Source organism: Eulemur rufifrons, chromosome 17, assembly GCF_041146395.1.
Source record: "Eulemur rufifrons isolate Redbay chromosome 17, OSU_ERuf_1, whole genome shotgun sequence".
Lineage (NCBI taxonomy): Eukaryota > Metazoa > Chordata > Mammalia > Primates > Lemuridae > Eulemur > Eulemur rufifrons.
This window is the reverse complement of record NC_090999.1, coordinates 71,149,192-71,168,598: the sequence shown is the minus strand read 5'-3', so window position 1 is coordinate 71,168,598 and position 19,407 is coordinate 71,149,192. Positions and strand designations below refer to the sequence as shown.

General features: G+C 38.3%; 1 protein-coding gene across 13 annotated transcripts in view; it reads right to left on the bottom strand.

The window, feature by feature from the left end:
- Positions 1 to 10,746: 10,746 nt before the first annotated feature.
- Positions 10,747 to 19,407, bottom strand: part of PAM (peptidylglycine alpha-amidating monooxygenase) — a 263,682-nt gene continuing 255,021 nt past the window's right edge. For 2 of the 13 annotated variants that reach the window (XM_069492649.1, XM_069492648.1), the window contains 3 exons: positions 15,460 to 15,663; positions 12,507 to 12,563; positions 10,747 to 11,881 (listed from right to left, as the gene is read on the bottom strand). In XM_069492649.1, coding sequence (XP_069348750.1) covers positions 11,700 to 11,881; positions 12,507 to 12,563; positions 15,460 to 15,663 — 443 coding nt within the window. In that variant the 3' untranslated portion in view covers positions 10,747 to 11,699. The remainder of the gene's footprint in view (positions 11,882 to 12,506; positions 12,564 to 15,459; positions 15,664 to 19,407) is intronic. The other 11 variants (XM_069492651.1, XM_069492652.1, XM_069492650.1 and 8 more) reach the window with 11 other exon arrangements.

The window sequence follows — 19,407 nt, the reverse complement described above, 5'->3', positions numbered from 1 at the left end:
CTTAATACAGAAAATTTATGCTTTATTTTCCTTTTAGATTGTGAGCTACTTGAGGTCAGGGAGCTTAGCAATTATCTATCCATAAATGAATTTTATTCTTTAAACATGGAATGTTGTCAGCCTGTAGTGGATTGCTTGTTGCCTACTCAGCAACCATTTTCTTCTTTCTTCCTATCCAAATTTTGTTTACATGTCTAGCATTCACCCTGTGGAGCTGTGGGCCAAGATTCTTGTATGGGCCTGAGCGGCCTAAAATAATCTCATCACTTTGCTACAGATTAGCTCAGAAATGACCATGTGAGGCATGTGAGGGAAATTTTGTTACAGGCTTTAAGGAAAAGTTTCCTGGCTAGTGAAAGAGTGAGTTAAGAAGACTGGTGGATAAATCTTTGCAAATACGTTGTCATTTCTGAAAAAGAAAATACTAGCATTCTTGTGTTTCTGAATCCTTTTGTGGGGGATTAATATAGATACAGAGAGTGGAGGGGAGTCCTTCGCCTTCAATTTTTATGGACGTCTGCCAGAGATACTTTTTATATCACATAGAAAGAGCTTTCTAAAGAATGAAGCCAATACTGAGGAAAACAGAGCTGTGTGATAAAGACAGAGAGAGAGACAGAGAGAGAAAGACACAGAGAGACAGAGACAGACAAAGGCACACACACACAGAGAGAAACAGAGAGAAAGAGATCATTTTTTGTGTCCGTAAATCCTCTTATCCTAGAATGTTTTAGCAACGGGCCAACAAACCAATACATTTCTCTCTCTCTCTCTCTCTCTCTCTGTTTTTAATGTCATTATAGCCCAATGAGATAAGAGTACTACTGAAAGTTCAGCCCTTGTCCCGGAGGCCACATCAGAAGAAGTACCAGTGGTTTGAGGAGAAAGAAAAGGAGGTTTATTAATTTGCCAACAAATGGGAAAAATGGCAGAGTCCTGTCTTAAAGTACCAATTTTTCCTCCTTATAAGCAGAAATACAGAGCTTAATATAAAGCGAGATGTTCCACTTCAGGCTATTGCTGTTTATAGTTGATGATTCTGATCAGTCCCATCTCCAGTGAAGACAATCTTGTGACTTCCCCAGACAGCTCTGTTGAGCCATCTCCTGTGGTATGAAGAACAAAGAACCTCCCCTGCCCCTCCTTACCACTGATCTTGGGCATGAATGCAGACTTCAATTCCCAAAAAGAATGTGTGAGGTTTTAAGGAAACAGAATACATTTTGTCCTTTTTCAGGCCATTCCCTCTGTTATAAGAGCTTTGGCAGGGAAGTCTGTCTAGCCATCTAGAAAAATGTTTATAAGCTGGGAGGGCAGTGAGGGCATGGACATTTGAGAAAGAAGTTGGACATGGCCTCTTGTTGGAGTGAGGATAGTGGGGAGAGTTTCTAATCTTTGTATTTTGCACATAGTGAAACTTAATATTTGTTGACTGAATCTTTTGCCTTTAATTTATTTTTTAAGAGATTACCTGGGTACATATTTTGTCACAGATACGAGAATTGTGGTTGCATTTTTAAGAAAAGATCACCTTCTTTCAAATGGAAGCCAAACAATGCTCAGAACAAGCTCTAGAAATTTGAAACTCTTTTCTATGAAATCTGTGACATCTGGAAAATATAGTAATACAAGGTTAAATAAACTCTGAAAATTCAAAGTGCCAGAAACTAAACCTAAAGAAGCATTGGGGTTAGCATGTTTGGTCAGGTTTCAGTCTGAAATGTCGGTTCTTGACACACTCATGATCGAAGAATGACCAGACGCACCAAAGAAAGGCAAGCATGAAAATGAGGTTTAACAAGGAGAGAAAGATAGGATTATAGGGCAAGAGCAAGATATAGGTTTACAAGGCATGATACATATGCCACAGAAGATGACTGGACTCATTGTCACAGCAAAAGGAGAGCAAAAGGAAGGGCACAAAAAGGGACTTGGTTATGGTCTGTGTCTTGCTTTATATGACTGGATTGGGACCTCCCTAGTGGCTGGGATGTCACCATGGAACCACTTTGATCGGACAGTTGGGAGTTGCATTACTATGCATGCGCATTGTTCTAGGTCAATTTCCGGACTCTACAGTACCCATGCTGCTTGACTCATGGGCTAGAGAGTCCTCTGCATTCTTTTGCAGCTGGCATGCTAAGTTCTGATTGGCAGATTCATAGGGTATTCTCTGCTCCCTCAGGTATGGCAGTAGCTCACGGCAGGATTAGAGTGGGGCAGGACTCTTGGGTTCCGCCCTTGTCCTTCTTCCCAGGTGGGGAAATTGCACCAAGGCAACAGTACCCACTTTTGTTCCTAGGAGACCTGGAATCCCTTGCTATCTACCTAACGGTATAACTAGGCCAGTTAATTCCTTTCTTTGGGCCTCATTTTTAAAAGTTTATTAATGTATGAGTGGGGTACCCAGCCAGGGATTTGTGAAATAAAATATTAAGCCCTCCTGAGCTGACTTAACAGACACACTCTTGGCCAAGGGGACACCAGAAATACTCTAAAGCTGAGTTGCTGGCCATGATAAGGGCAGTCAGACATGCCTCACCATGCCCCCCTCCCTTCTTGGAGACATCCTCTGTAACTCATTACAGCCTAAGGCTATGCAAGACAAAGCTTAAACCACCCCTGCAGGTCTCTATTTGCATAACAAATCACTTGAGTTTGGGTATGTGGAAGGTGGTTTGTCTCTGTTTAATAGGCTTCCTTATCCTTAAAATAGTAGATGTCTTTAGCCAAAGCTTCACTTCTTTAACCAATAACAAATCAAAGAATCTTTAAACTCACCTATAACCTGTAACCCCCCAACCTACCCCTTTGAGATGTCCCAGCTTTTTGGGCCAAACCAATGTACACCTTCTATGTATTGATTTAGGACTTTACATGTAATTCCTGTCTCCCTGAAATGTATAAAACCAAACTACAACCTAACCACAGCAAGTCCACTTGCTCAAGGCTTCTTGGGTGTGACTCCAGGCGATGGTTCTCAAACTTGGCTCAGAATAAACCTCTTTAAATTATTATACAGAGTTCGGCTTCTATTCCGTTGACTACATTCTGGTTTTTCTTTTCTTTACTATGAGAGGAAAAAAAGGTAAAATGTACACACCACTAGAATGTAAATCTCAGTAGAGCTGGGATATTACCCTTCACTACTGCGTACCCAGAACTTGAGTTTTTTACTTGTTAGACATTCAGAAGTATTTACTAAATTAGAAACCGATGTCAGAAATCACCTTTGAATCATGGAAGTGTTCTCTCTAGGTAAGGTTGGGGACTTGAGATTCACCAGGGAGTATCTCCTGGAAAGGGCTACAGAGCACAAACAGCTAGCTGGTCTCTAGCAACGAGGGGCCACCCAAATCTGGGTTTTGAGGTTTGAGGAAAAGCTCCTAGTGTGGTTTATGGGAAGGGAAGGCAGGTGATGGTTCTGTGTCCATGAGGCATAAGATATGAAAATCAGCCCTGACCCAGGACTCCTGGGCCTGTGTGTGAACTAAAAGTTTCAGCCCCCGGAAGGTATGTATAGCACTTAGGGAGGGTAGTCTGGATTGGGGCAGCTAGAAGGAGAGCGTGTGTTTTAGATCTTGTATAGAGAACTATCTTCAACAACATTATGAGGCAGCAGGAAGCAAGCAATCGCAATGTGGTTGAATCACACTTGATTGTACTCCCACTGCCTCTGAAAATCTACTGACTCCATGTCTTTTGGGGACACAGGGTTTTTTTAAAAATTTTTTTTTTTTTTTTTACAATTATAGAGGAGGAAAAGATGGTGTAGCCATTGAAAGGCTGATAATTGGCTTTGTGCCAATAAGAAAGGGAAAGACTTGAGTAATTATATAGGAAAATAAAATATATTTGACCATATTTGTACCATGAGTTTGGGCAGCATGTCATATTTGTTATCAATAAAATGAGGAGATTGTTTTATGCTCCTGGGTAGCTACTGCCAATTTCTCTAAGGGTGAGACAGTAAGACTCTCAGTCATTTACAGAAGAATGGCAGATGATAAATGAAGATGAAATGATAGAATTGGAAAATCATTATTTAAGAACTCCCTCAAAATTATGGATTCAGAAAAATATAATCAATGTATACTAAATCCATTGGGTAAAATGTTGGGGAATAGGATACGCATATCTTCTTAAAATGTTTTCTTTCAGATCACTTTCTAAAGGCAAAGTAGAGGTGGGCATATACAATGGAGAGATTTGGAAGACACAATATTACTTAAATGATCAAATTTAGCATCACCAATAATGGGGCAAACTGACATTATGTGCCTCCTAGTATGAGGCAGTGGGAAGCAGGCAACATTACAATTACAAGGAAACAGTCAGATGAGTCCAGACAGTGAGACATTGTGCAAGACAACTGGCCTGGACTCTTAAAAAATGTTGATGTTTTAGAAGGGAAAAAATGGCAATAGAATTACTTTAGATAAAAGGAGACAAAGGAGATACAATAAACACATGCATTATGTGACCCTTAATTGGATCCTGCACCAAAAGTTAGAAGATATGGAGGGCTTTGTGGGGACACTAAGAGTTTGAATATGGATTGATAAGGAATAAGTGTTAAATTTCTGGGGTATAGTAATAGTTTTATGGTCATGTAGAATGTCCTAGTTATTACGCAATACATGTGTTAACTCAGTACTTGTCCCTGAGGTAGAACAAAGATCCCCAACTCTTAACAAAAAATGAGGACAAGTAGTTTGAGGAAAAGGAAAGAGAAGTTTATTAGTTTGATGGCACATGAGGAGGATGGCAGACTCTCATCTTAAAGCACCATCGTCCTCCCTTTAAGCAGGAATACGGGGGTTTTCAGCTTCAGGCTATTGCTGTTGAACTACGGTTGGTAGTGCTGGTCGACCTTATCTCTGGTGAAGATGCTCTCACGACCTTTGTTCCATTGAGCCATCTCCTGAGGTTTAAGATACTAGAAAACAAAGAACACTCCTTTGCCCCTCTGATCACTGGCCTTGAGCAGGAATGTAGGCTTTAATTCCCAAAGAGAGTCGGGGGAGGCTTAAAGAGACAACTTGTAACACATTTTGCCCTTTTTCAGGTCTTTACCTCTGTTACACATGTGGAAGTATTTAAGGTAAAGGCTGGGATGTCTTCAGCTTTTTCCCCCAGTTCCTCCAGTTATTTTTAATTTAAAAAATTTCTCTCATTTCATTGAGGTATCATTGGTATAAAAAAATTGCTTATACCGCAACTATTTTCAAATGGCTCAATAGAAGTAAATAAATTAGTGTGTGCATATATGTATGTACATCTATGACAAAGAGATACTGAAAATATGGCAAAATGTTAACCATGGTGAATCTGAGAGAAGAGTGTATGGATGTTCACTGTAATAGTCTTCAATAATTCTGTAGCTTTAAAATTTTCAGAGTAAAAAGTGGGGACAGCAGAAAACATTGTAATTTGCTTGCGTGTTTGTTTTGGAATAAATAGGATTGACTGATCACCAAATTTTGTTGTTTTATCTTTTTATCTCTTTTATTGACTAGAAACTACCCTTTTCCATCAACCTTATATCGATAGAAATAATAGTATTAAAATGACTTTTAGACCTCCAATCTCTGCTGTTGGCCCTTTGCATATTTTTTGTTTTCATTGTTATTTTGACAAGACAAAATTTAACATTTCTTCTTGTATTTAGTATTGTTTTTGGGAATTTGAGGCTACCTTCATGTGTACATTGGTATAGACTTAATCACTTGATGTCCCTTTTTAATGTAATAATTTAGACATCACAAAAATAGTTATTTCAGTAAACCCCTTTAAGAAATGTTATGGTCAAGTGATTAAAGTTTAATATAACAGTAGTGAATATCTGCTATTTTGTTCTTCCCTAAAATCAACTCTTAATTCAACTAGCAAATTGTATCCCAAATTTTCTTGGAGAAACTAATCTTTTCTAAATCATCAATGTAGTTACATGGAGACCTGGCTAATGCAGCAACTCACTTTCCCTGGCCCCAGGTTCCAAGATTGGCATATTACTGTAGTTTGGATATGTTTGGTTTGTAGCCACCAAATCTCATATTGAAATTTGATCCCTAGTGTTGGAGGTGGGGCCTAACAGGAGGTGGTGGGGTCATGGGAATGGATCCATCATGAATACATTAATGCCCTCCCTCAGTGGTGGGTGAGTTCCCACTCTTAGTTCCTGTGAGAGCTGCTTGTTAAAAAGAGCCTGGCAGCTCCCTGCTCTCTCCCTTGCTTCTTCTCTCACCATGGGATCTCTACATGTGGGCTCCCCTTTGCCTTCTGCAATGACAAGAAGTAGCCTGAGACCCTCACCAGATGATATGCTGGTGCCATGCTTCTTGTACAGCTTGCAGAACTCTGAACTAAATAAATCTCTTTTCTTTATAAATTACCCAATGTCCAGTATTTCTTCACAGTGACACAAAACTAAGATACATGCGAACCAAATCAGGCTAGTTAGTCAATGTGTTGGAATGCTATAGAAAGAGAAGCTGTATATCTCAGAGTGAATGCTGGTAGCATCTAAACTGAAAGCTGCTGGCTGCCACCTTTATTACTGCAAATGTGAAGAGTCTTCATGTAGGTACAAACTCTATATAGTAGAAAGCCAAACTGGAGGAATGAGGTGGGGGAAAGAATACTATTTGCAACATCTGAGTCTCTGGATTTAGCCATGCCTGAGCCTTTCAGTTATGTGAATCAAACAATAACACTTTTTATTGATAAATTATTAATTCTTGATTATGATTTTATCATTATTTATTATATTGTTATTAATTCTTAATAAAAAGAATTGTTCTTAAACCTGTTTGAATTGAGTTGTAATTTATTATTAATACTAAAGAAGCTTAAGATAATGGTGTATAAAATAATCAAATCTAGAACTTTGAATTCAAATCTTTCTGACCCTAACCCAGTGTTCTTTCCAAACCCAATATTAGCAAAGAATGGGCCATACTATTGAATAGCAGTACTGTTTCCTTACTGAGAAGTGAGCTGTAAACACCAGCGCAACTGTATTGTTCCATCCACACGCATGCTTGACAATTTCTTCCTATTCTAGAGAACAAATTAATTACCAAATAGGCAAAACAGAGAATCACAACTACAGGGAGTTTGTGTCATGAAAAATCTCCTGCTGAGAAGGAAAAATTATTAGGCAAAGGAGTATGAGGCTAGAACCAGGATTAAAAAGGATACAACTTACCCTTCAGTGTCCCAGACAATATTTTTTTAAAGGCATGGAGAATTATGTAGTATTAATAAAATAGAGGAAATAAAAAGCATACAAAATGACTGTTTTATTCATTTTAAGAGAGTTTGTAAGATAAAATACATTTTTGTTCAGAAATGCATTCATATTTGTTTTTATGAGCTCCTATTATATCTTGGTATGTCTGAACATGAGCATTTATCAGGTCTTCTTTGGTAAATCCTTTCTGTATGATGGTACAGTGTGTACTCAATTTTGGAGCACAGGAAATATATTCTCTGTGTTTTGCATATATGACTGATAACTTTGTGCTTTGGTGTTTCAAAAATTTTAAGGCTATGAGGAAGAGTTACATCATCAAGATATTCTCTAGAATGAAACCTCTCTTAATTAAATCATGATGTTGTAAAAATACACCAAATAGGTTTGCTTGCCTTTAGATGTGATTCAAAAATAAAAAAAATAATAAGTCTAACCTAGTGGCCTGCTGAAGATATTACTTGTATTTAGTTTACTGCTTTTTAAAAGGAGGTTTTAGGGAGGCCATTAGTGGTCTTTCCATGCATCTCAGCTGTTTCCCCTGGTGGGATAATCAGTGTCAGGGGACTAAAGGGAGAAACTGCTGAGAAGTTTGGGCCCTGAAGATAATTTGCATCTTGGTTTTTTTGTGGTCTGAGTTTGAGGAAATAGGGTCAATGACTTTTAGGTCTAGCCATCACTCTACAGAGACCCTGTCTTTTAGAATATGGCTTTGTGTGCCTAATAATGTTTTAAGGCTTAGCTACTCTCTGTAGGATTAGGTTTCTTGAAGATGAACCATGGAACACCTAGATCCAAATCACCAGGGATGCTTCTTTGAAAATGCAGATCTCTGGGCTTCACCCAATGTAGTGAATCAGAAACTCTGGGAATGGAACCAAGTCAGTATTCTTAAAATAAGTACTTGCAATCCATTACTATTCACACTGACGTTTGAGAAGTATTGCTCTAGGCCACATCAACTTTGACCTATATTAACTTTGAACTATTGTATAGGTGACAGGCTGGAGAATAAGCCCTAATACAAAGTGTATGTCTTCCATTGTCATTCAGCTTCTTAAATACTTGATTTATATAACATCTGGGTGAGAGTTTAAAGATGCATGGCAATTTTGAAAAAAGAATATGCTCATTTAATAAACTAAGGACAAAAGCTTAGAACAAAAGACTTTATGCACATGATAATTCAGGGCCAACTTAATGAGTGACAAAGCTATTCTTTTAACTTCTCCAAATTATATTCTCCGGATACTTTAGTAGGAAAAAAGCACAGCTGTTTCCCTTTGCTTTTTTAGTGAGTCAATTACACCTATTTTAGTTATCCAATTTAACACATTGAACAATTAAGGCATTCAGATCTTGGTATTAACAGTCATATCAAAACACCTCAGATCCCATCTTCCCTCTCTAAACATCTGTAAATATAATTTATGTAAAAATATAGCTATCCACATATAGTAATTGGCAAGGTAGAACAGCCATTCTCAAAGACAACAGTTTTCAATTCTGGCTGCACATTAGAATCACCTGACCTACATCAGTATCCCACTGCTAACCAACTAAATCAGGATCTCTGAATTGCCCAAGATTTTTTTTTTTTAATTCCCCAGGTAATTCTACTGTAGTTAGGGCTGGGATCCACTCCTTTAGGGCATTTCCCAGAGAGTGCAATCTCTAACTGGCTCAATAAATGAAGTTCAGCCAAGACCAATAATCAGTGGAAAGATTGCCTGAAGTCAATGTTGTTCACTCTTTTCTAGTCTACCATCTTTAATTAAGCCAGGTTAGTAGAATAGAGGTGGAGTGCTAGAACAGAATTGTAATACCCTAGCAGACTTTCTGTTTCCAAATTTATTCTATTCCCTTATAATCCCATATGCTTATATTGAGGGATATATGCAGGAACAGACCTACACAATGTACTTGTCTACTCTATGGATATTGTTGAAGACTTTAATACACAACATGGTGCTCTCAGAGGACACTTCGTAGCAAATTTTTCTGGTCTTATTATTAGGAATAGTAAATGTTAAATGGATTCATGAATTATGTAACTAATCAGATATTATTTAATGAGCTGCCAGAAAGTTTGGAGCCAAATTGGCTTTCCACAAGTAGGTGTAATAGAAATTATTCCTGTATCAATTTTTTTCATTTTTATATTTGTTTTCCCTTTTTCTTTCTTGCCTTTTTAGAATTTATCACTGAACTATTTTTTTGCCTCAATGAAGCCATTGTAAAACTGTTCAGGAACAAGATTAGGTGTACATAACATTAAAATAATGTAGCTAATAGAGCTGATGATCAAATATTGCACCACAAAGATGGCTTTGGTGCAAGTCAAACCATTTCCCCAGTGTAAGAAAACTTGAATAGCATCAAAGTCAACCTGTAAAACATGTGTCCTGGGCACTGGACTAATTTTTATGTTGAAATGAAAATATAAAAGATACAGGGAACACACACACACTCCCCCACACATCAGAATAGTGTTATGACTCTATATTACCACTGATGTGGCGAAAGCAGCGTGAAGGATGGGCAGAGGGAGGAAAAATGTATTATTCATTTGAGAAAAAAGAGCAAAGGGATCAAAAAAAGGTGAAGTTTCTAGATGTAGAGGATGCCCAAATTCAGCTTTAACATGAAGATGAAGAAAATATACGGAAAGTGACAAAATCTTTCTTTCTTTTTTTTTTTTTTGTTGAGACAGAGTCTCACTTTGTTGCCCAGGCTAGAGTGAGTGCCGTGGCGTCAGCTTAGCTCACAGCAACCTCGGACTCCTCGGCTTAAGCGATCCTACTGCCTCAGCCTCCCGAGTAGCTGGGACTACAGGCATGCGCCACTATGCCCGGCTAATTTTTTTTTTTTTCTGTATAGATTTTTAGTTGTCCATATAATGTCTTTCTATTTTTAGTAGAGACGGGGTCTCGCTCAGGCTGGTCTCGAACTCCTGACCTTGAGCAATCCACCCGCCTCGGCCTCCCAGAGTGCTAGGATTACAGGCGTGAGCCACCGCGCCCGGCCGACAAAATCTTTCAATCAGATTTTCTTTGGTATCAATTATGAGGAGAAAAAAAAATCTACCTCAAGTTAGAGTTTAAAAAATAACATAGCTGGAAAGCATTCTAATATAACTTTTTTTTTTTTTTTTTTTTTTTGCAAAGTAGCCTGCATTGTTTTCATGATCAGTCAGTTATATCTCTATTATTTCAACTACTAAGATGCCTGAAATGCAAGCAGGCACTTTGAAGAAAGGTTTCCACAGTCCCATCATTTAAAAATGAAAAATTAGCAGGGTCTTACTAAATTGCATGGATGGATTATGAAAAAGATGTTTTTAAAGTAATTTGCAGTCACTGTATGAGATGAATATTCCTATGGATACATGGGAATTTGGGTGAAATTATTCTTTAAAGGGAAAACTGTTAGTAGTAATCTGCACTGATGGACTCATTTACATATGCAATTTGAAATTTGAGACACAGGTTTCCTCTTAGCTATGATCACCTTTTATTGAAGTATTTACTCTCTGATTGATATACAGGCAAAAACCCTCTGTGAATTTTAAAAGAGAGCCTGACTTTACAAATGTATGTAAATTCAGGCTGTTTTTTAATTTATATTGGCTACATAACAAAATATCTTCTAAATTTTGTACAATATAACATATTTCTTTTGGTTGAAGACATTGTTTCACTAATATTTGTGATTTGTGTAATTATTACAAAGGTTGTATACAAAACCTGCAAATATGCAAAAATTGCAATATACACTCTGACAGCTAATGCTCTGAAAACACTTTATTACACAAATTACATTCAGATTCTGAAAATAGTGTTCTAACAGTGTAACCATCTAAAAATAAGACATCCCAGAAACACACCAACTGAAGAAGAAAATTTAAAAAAGAATTTAAATAGAGACTTTTTTTCTTTCCCTCATTGCAATATAATGTTAGTGATTTTAAAAAAATAGAAGGAGATTTAGCAGCTTTGTTGTCACGTAGCACAAAGTTTCTCTTTACTGCCACAGGCTGAGAATGCTGAACAGGAAAGGCACCAAAGAAAGACACTGGCAATGAAAGTGCTATTGGGAAAATACTGTGTTCAAGCAGAGAATGGGGTTATTTACATCCACCGAAAAGTCTCAGAAGTGTAAATGAGCAAACCTTCCATAGCTAGATTAGTACTAGGATGGAAGAAGAGGACTGTTTCTCTATTCTATGTTCATATAAAGACAATGGCACTCTTATGAACTTTCAGGAAACTCCTCGACTAGAAACAGAAGCCAACTTAATCCAAACAAGGTAAATAAAATGTGTACAGTCCCACATAGACCAGTAAAGTTTACAATTAAATACTCAGAACTTTAAACGTGCTAAAGGGAAAGGAATCTGGCATTCTTGGTCAATCTCACTCAATCTAAATCCAAAGCCTGGTTTTCAGGAGGAGGAAGGTGCAGGCGCAGGCAGAGGCGCGGAATATTCCTCTTCCGATTCACTTCCGTCATCCTCATCTTTCTCGTGGTCACTCCCCTCCGTGCTAAGGCGGTCAAACCCCTTTCGACTGTAGCCCTTACGGCTTGCAAAGAAATTTCCAAGGTTTAAGCCTCCACTTCCCTTTCCTGAAGAAAGCAAACAATAACAGAATTGAGATGATTCTCAATCCTCTTGTAAATTCTTAAGTGGTCAACAAAGTCAGAAGTTGGGGATGGGAAAGGATAGATGTTTAAAAAAAAAGTGACAGAGACTTATCCTACAGAGCCAGAGAGCTAATACTCCACAGAAGCTCCCCAGGATTATGTTTCCGTAGAACTATTTCAGATGCCCATTTCCTCTCCTGCTTTCCCCCAGCTGTCTCTCCAGAACTGGCATCCCTCGAGCAGTTCTTCATTTCAATGACCTTTTTGAAAAGGTCATCGTCACTATGACAAGCATTGGCATGCTGACAGGAGTGACAGAAAATTTACTGAAGACAAATGAGGCCAGATAAAAGGCAGGGAAAGAGAATTAGATAACACAGGATGGCAACGGTAGAAAAAATGAAACTGGGAAATTTGCTGCTAGAGATACACTTAACTAGTTGAGTTTATGTTTTGCATTCAGCATTTATACTGGGAGGGTGCCATGATGCACGCAAGGCATTTCATTTCCAGAGACAAAATATGAAATATCTCCTTGCTCTTTAAACGACATGAGCTTGTTGACTTCAAACCAAACGCGAAGTGTTCTAAAAGGTCACAGGCATACCTCTAAATCTTCCCAGTACTCTTCCTGAACTTGCTTCCAGTTTGTGTTCAGAATCTGCTAAAAAAAAAAAAAAAAAAAAAAAAAAAGATGGTACATTTCAAACTGAGTCCCAGTCACCCTCCTCAATCCATGGGCTCAACCTCCAACACAAAATCTGGAACTCATAAATGATTAAAAAGGCCTGGATCTTGTCTGTATGCAATTCTAAGGAAAAAAAAAAGGCACTATACTATCGACATGTACATAAGGGCCTGAGCTGGGCTTGACTCCTGCCTTATCTCCTGCAGGCTGTGCTGTCTTGAAAATCACTTCCCTGAGCTGCTGTTTTCTCCTCTGAGAAAAGAGTGATCAAGGACAATCCCCACCTATCGGTAAGGTTGAGATGGAACACTGCCTGGTACGTATACAGTAAATGCACAATAAACAGTAGCTTTTTGTACTGGGATAGAATTGTTACCAATAATTTGTAAAAATTTGGAAGCTTTGGCTACCACAATTTAGGAATATTTGTCTTAGGCTTTACTCTTTCTATTAAGAACAGTACATGTTCTGCTTGAGAAAGCTTTGGAGCCACGTACATAATTTCTCCTTTATGTAAGATTTAAGTGAAGGCAAAGGACCTGAAAACCTCAGGATTATCCAAGCACACAAGGTGACTCAAATGCTCCCACAGAACCACCCATCTCTATGAAGGATCCACAATCCTCTTCCCTTATGCAGAGGCAGAACTTCCAATGGATTTCATCTTTTCCCTTGCTGTGTGTCTCCCTGCACGCTCCTCCCTTGCTTCCCCCACTCTCTCAAGGGCTATGGTCAGACTATAGGAAAACTCCTAACTCAGCCTTGAGGTTCTTCTATTAAGTCTCTAACCAGGAGTGAAACTAGCATCATGGAAAAAGCTAACAGGCAGATGACAGGGGCCAGGCAAGAAAGGAAGAAGAATCTGCTAAGATTGTTAGAAAGCCAACAAAATAGATTGTAAATTCCACAAGGATGCAGGACATTCCTTAGTTTTGATTCCCCGTGCCTAGCACAGTGCCTGATGTGGAGCTCACATGTAATAAAGGTGTGTTGAAAAGGAATGTCCTTTATGAAGGTTTCTAAAAACCTTCGAATAGATTGGATAAGATCTATCAAGAACAAATGTTGAAAAAAAGGCAAGAGGCTGATCTACTTTTAGAATTAAATGTATGGACTGAATCACATAAAATTGTGATTTTGCTAAATAAAACATGGTTGAATAATGGCAATTTCAACTGAGGTTCAACCTAGGTCTCTGCCTTCCCAGCATATTCCTGTAAAGTCCGCATTATGTAACAGTGCCATGTCACATGTGCTTAATAGCAAAAGGAGGGACCAAACCTCGACTCCCTGGCCACTTCCTCTGCCAGATTGGGTTGGTTTACCACGGTTCCTGCCACCTGCCCCCAGGCCTCACTGTTCCTGATACTCTGAGTATTTATCACTACGCTAACCACCCTCCCCTATAACTTTTATACGTCACCTCTTCTATATGTCATCTATCCGGTGAGATTTATTTATTCATTCATTCTTTCAACAACTATTTATTGAATCCTTAGTGTTGGGAACTGTTATTTGTGCTGGGGACACATCAATACATCAGTAAAGAGGACACACAAGATTCTTGCTCTTCTGAAGCTTCTCTCTAACTCCATGAAGACAACTACCTTTATTTCTCTTTGTCCCTGCTTATGACAGTTTCAGATCCTAACAGAGGCTCAATATGAGTCCTTTTTTCAGAAGAGTTAACTGTATTTTTGCAGAGATTTATTGATTGCAGATGAAAAGCAAAAGAACGCCCAGGAAAAACTTATTAAAGTGAATTCTCTGTTTTCTGTTTCCACGCCTTTTTCTGTGTCAGGGCTTTGCCACGGGCACTGAATCCCTGCCATGACAGCCTTGATCTGAAATAGGATCAGATGCTGTTTCTTGATCAAATGCTGCCTCCCTCCCTGGTCCATGGATTTCTTCCCAGACACAGCTGTAGATTCTTGCCTTAGGACCTGGGGACCCAGCCAAAGGACTGGTACTGAGAGGTGAGAATAGTGGGTTGGGTTCTTTTTTATTTGGATGGCCTGAAAGGAACTCAGCTCTTGGATCCTATACTGTGATAATGGTTTTATAAAATACTGACTCCAGTACTGGACACTGTCTTGTTCAGTTATGGAAGGCTGATGGCCTAAATTATGTCTACTCAGAAACTACCAGATGGTTTGCTATAGAAACAGTTGGTTTCCTGAGGAAGCTGAGGTTTAAGACAAGTATCTTTTATGACTTCTTATGCTTTTTATTACTTTGTTCCCAGTGATTATTCATTAGAATCATTGGTCGTCTTAATCGAGTGCTTACTAGGTGCCAGGTACTGTGATAAATGCTTTATGTGCATTATTTTGTTTAATCTTGGCACAACCTTGCAAGGTAAACATTTGCCCCACTTTGTTGATGAGGAAACCGTGGTTTAGAGAGATTAAGTAACTTGCCCATGGTCATGTAGCTAGGAGCTAGAGCCAGTATGATGGGGAGAAAAATACAACCCCAAATAACTGACCTAGGTACTTTGAGGACTGGGCCTATTGTTAACAGAAGAAACATCCTTCTCCTCCCTGACCCTTCAACTAATTTATACTGACTCTGTTATCTACACAATTTCATATGGAGACGTTAAATACACTTACAGTAATTCCTAAAAGGCAATATTAAAGGCTATATTTTAATCTAACTATCCAAATTTTAGAGGTTCCAGATATATTTTCTACTGTGATGCTACAGACAATATTTTGAACATAGACAATAACGTCAAAAAAGGTAGAGAGCATTAAAAAAAAAAAAAAAAAAAAAAGACAGTGAAAAAAATCACAACCAAACTCCTGAGGATAAGGCCAAACACTCTTTCAAAGGCAGGTTCCAAGTTCAAGGGACTCATTTTACTTGCCTCCAAAGGCCCTTGATTTTTTCCACCGAATAAATATGGCAATGGCCAGCAGGACAACCACCGGAATAACCAGAAGGGTTGTAATGAGAACAATGGGCACTCCCAAGCCCGGCTCTTTGATCAGTTTCTGTTTCTCTTGCATCTTCTGCAATTCTGAGGAGGTGGGTTTGTTCTCCATTTTGGTTTCAACAACTGCCTCGGCTTCTTCAGGGAAAGAAGAATTCACAATATTCAACTGACTCAAAAATCCCAAAACCCTCTCACCCACCCCTACCCAGTCAAATCAACACTGTTCACAAAGAACTTCTTAAGTCCAATGCACCTGGATTTCATGATTCAATATCTGAATCTACTGAACTGGCAGCAGGTATTGTGATTAGTTGTTTCCACTGAATCATTTTTCACCCTGACATTGGTTTTCCTTGGTTTTAACTTTAATCCCCTCTTTAGCTATAATTCCACAAAACATACATCCTTCTTTTGTGTTTTTCTAAAGTTAACATGAACAGGCAGTGTAGTATAGGGGAAAGAATTGGTGTGCATACTTGGGTCAAACAAATCTGGGCTCAAATCCCAATTCTTCTAAAACTAGCTATATAACTTTGGGCAAGTTACTTAAATTGTCTGGGTCTTAGTAACCTCATCTGTAAAACTGTGATAATAATACCTCCTTCATAAAACTGTTGGATATAAATGTATGTCATAAAGAAGGGGCTTAGTAAGTATTCATTTCCTTGTATCTTTGGTTTATAAATCTTTTTCATGTTCAATGAATTTTTGGTACTTCATATGCATAGTTGCACAGGTTAACCCTAGAATTACAAAAGGAACAAATGAACTGTGTCCTTTTCAGGTTCTTTTATATGATTCTCAACAAATTGTGAGTGCACACCAATGCACAGAATAGTCTTCCATTAGTGATGAAAATAACCTGTGCAACTATTCTGTGGCCTTGGCAGGTGCTGGGTAGGTATCAGGCCTAAAGTATTGTTTGAGAAACTGATGCAATAAAACTACATAAGCTGCTGCAGGGATCTAATAACTTGAAAATGAGGTTGAGCCTTGAGACATTCTCGACCCCAAGAAGAACATACGTGTGTTTGTACAGAAACCCTAGTGTGCAAAGGCTAAAAGAATTTGCCCAGGCCAAAAGTTACAACCACATTTGCCAAAAGACTCACAAGGATTTTGGAATTTTAATTTCTTGGCGTGCCCTTCTACCCTACAATACATAGTGTATCATGAGGCCTGAGGCAGATTTTGACAAAATGGTAGGGATAGGTAGCCTAACACAATCAGAAAAATTTTTGGTTAATGTTGAACATGTGTAGAACCAGTTTCGTAGCTTGCAGGACACTCCTCCAAGGAGGTGTTTCCTGAATTACTTAAGACAGTGTAGACATAATTTATAACACAAACAACTGGCAGGTTCTAGCTTTTTGCTTCAATGTTCTGAGCCAATCTCCTTCACAGACTCAATTACATCTATTAAGTACTTACACTATGTCAGGAATTGTTCTCCTTTAATCATCACACCAAACCTATGAGCAGGCTATTCTTGTTACCATTTTGCAGATGGCCTCACAGTCCTTGTTTCCTTCCCTGAACTATGACTAAGGAGAGACCATCCCTTTTCTTCTTTTGTCCACTCAAGTGGCTCTTGAAACTTGAAAGGGAGGGAAGGAAAGGGGTTGGTTCACAGACTTAGATGGCTCTAATTTAACCTAAGTCCCAGTTTCAAGAGGAATATAAGTGTAATTCCTTTGTTACTGCAGAAAAGATATACAAAATTTCTGTATATTTAAGCTCATTCCACTTTTTAAACAGGAAAATAACAATGAATAGATTATGGGATTAAAAAACATAGACCAAAGATGTAATTTGGTATTCAAAAACTTGCTGCCTGTGGAAGAAGGGGGTATTCCTGTTTGAAGGCAGGTATTACCAGAGTAATTACCCAACATTTCTACCTGTCATTTAGTGAATTTATTTTCACCTAATACAATGGCTGTACTAGCTCATATCTAGTTTCTTTGATAAGACAGAGCAAGGATTGAGCTCCATTAAATGGAAAAAAGAACTGTGGATGATGTGGGTGATAGACTAAATCAGTTTAGCATTCATAGAAAGTGTGATGAAAATGAGGCAATGAACTTACTAAGATATATGCACAGCACTTTAGAAATTCCTGATTTCCATACCACTTTTGGTATTTTGATTGTCATCTACTAAAAATACTTGAACACCCTAATTTTTGGAACCAGCTGAAGTATGTTTAAGATTTAACAGACGCTCTATATTTTTGAAAAAGAGGATAAAATTTTTAAAATTTCCAGTCTTAAAAAAAAAATCCAATATTGCTGCTCTTCTCAGCAACCTTTACAGGTGGAATAAAATGCCTAAAACAACATTTATCACTTAAGAATCCAGGAATTCCATTCAAAGCAAAAAGAATAATGCAAATTCTTCCACTTTTACTCTTTATCCTAAATTCTTTCATTAAAAACCCCAGTAATTTGGAGCATCCCTGATGAATGAAAGAGTGAAGAAGCTCTGAGGTTAGCCAGAACCTGAGGCTTCTGGAAGACAGGAGGTACCAGTATGACACTTTCCTCTCATATGAAATGCCAGATGTGATCTATCTAGAAGAAACATATCTTAAAATTTTACAACAGTGCAAGACCTTGTAGCATCTCTATAGACATTTGGGGATAACCATAATTTCGAAAAGCTGACAGATAAGAGATATTTTTTTCTTCTTCTTTAAAGCAATGCATTTAGAAAGGGAGGCTAGCTGCCTTCCTGTGCAAGTGCACACATATAAGGATGTGCACATCTGTCTCCCCTGGCAGAAGGGTAGAAGCCCAGAGACCACTGGGCATTGGAATAACAGCACAAGAAAGGAAGGACATTCTTGATATAGCAACACAACAATTGATACACAGTTCATCACAGACAGAACTGAAGGCTAAAGGTTTTCTATGGCATACTAGCAAGTACTAAGTTAGAAGACAAGGGAAGTGCATAAGGCACCAGAGAATATTCTTGTTTGTTTGTTTGTTTGTTTAATGCAATGTGCTTCCCTATGATGTGTTACAAGAAGTTAACTGCACTAGGGAGGTTTTTTTTGTTTGTTTGTTTTTAATTTTCTTGGGACTGATTCACTACCTTCATCTTTTATTGGGGGTAGGGGAAATGTGTGGGCTGTGGTCTTGGTGGGATATTGGCACAACTGTTTTATCCCTAGTAACTTTATTTGAAAATTTAAGTCCCTTTCCTAAGTATTTTATCATCCCAAATCCTCTTATTCTTGCATCTCCCTTCAAACACTGGTTCTAGAACCCTGTTATTACTACTATATATGACCATTCAGAGTGAGGATAAGTGTCATTAAAGGCAACTCGCATTTGGAGATTTAAAATTAACCTGTAACTACAGGGCTGTTAAATCTGGCACGGTGTCTACCCCTCTCTTTTGTGAAGGGTGGTTTGAATTAAGCTTCAAGATTTTGATAAAAGATAAGATCTAGAGAGGCAGCATGATTTATGTTCCTTTTGTAATAAAAATATAATCTCTAAAAAAAGGTTTAATGAGAACCATAAGGATTCAAAGAGGAATAGACAATGTCATTTCAAGTTTGGGTAAGTATTAAAACAGGACTGTCATGGCCAGAGACTTCAATAAAATTTACTATTTGAACTGCTGGGTTTGGCTACAAGTTTGGGAGGTTTTCGACCACATGGATGCAGGGGTGCACGCTGAGGAGAGAGGAACGGGCCTACAGGAAAGCATTACTCGACTTGACCAGCCAAGATTAGGTCAATACGGCTGGGCTGTTCTCAACAGGCCAACCTGCACAATCTAGAACTTTTTGGTGGGATCTATTTAAACAGAAATGATTTGAGACCATTTTGAAATTCTATAGGTTTCAGAGTATACTACAACCAC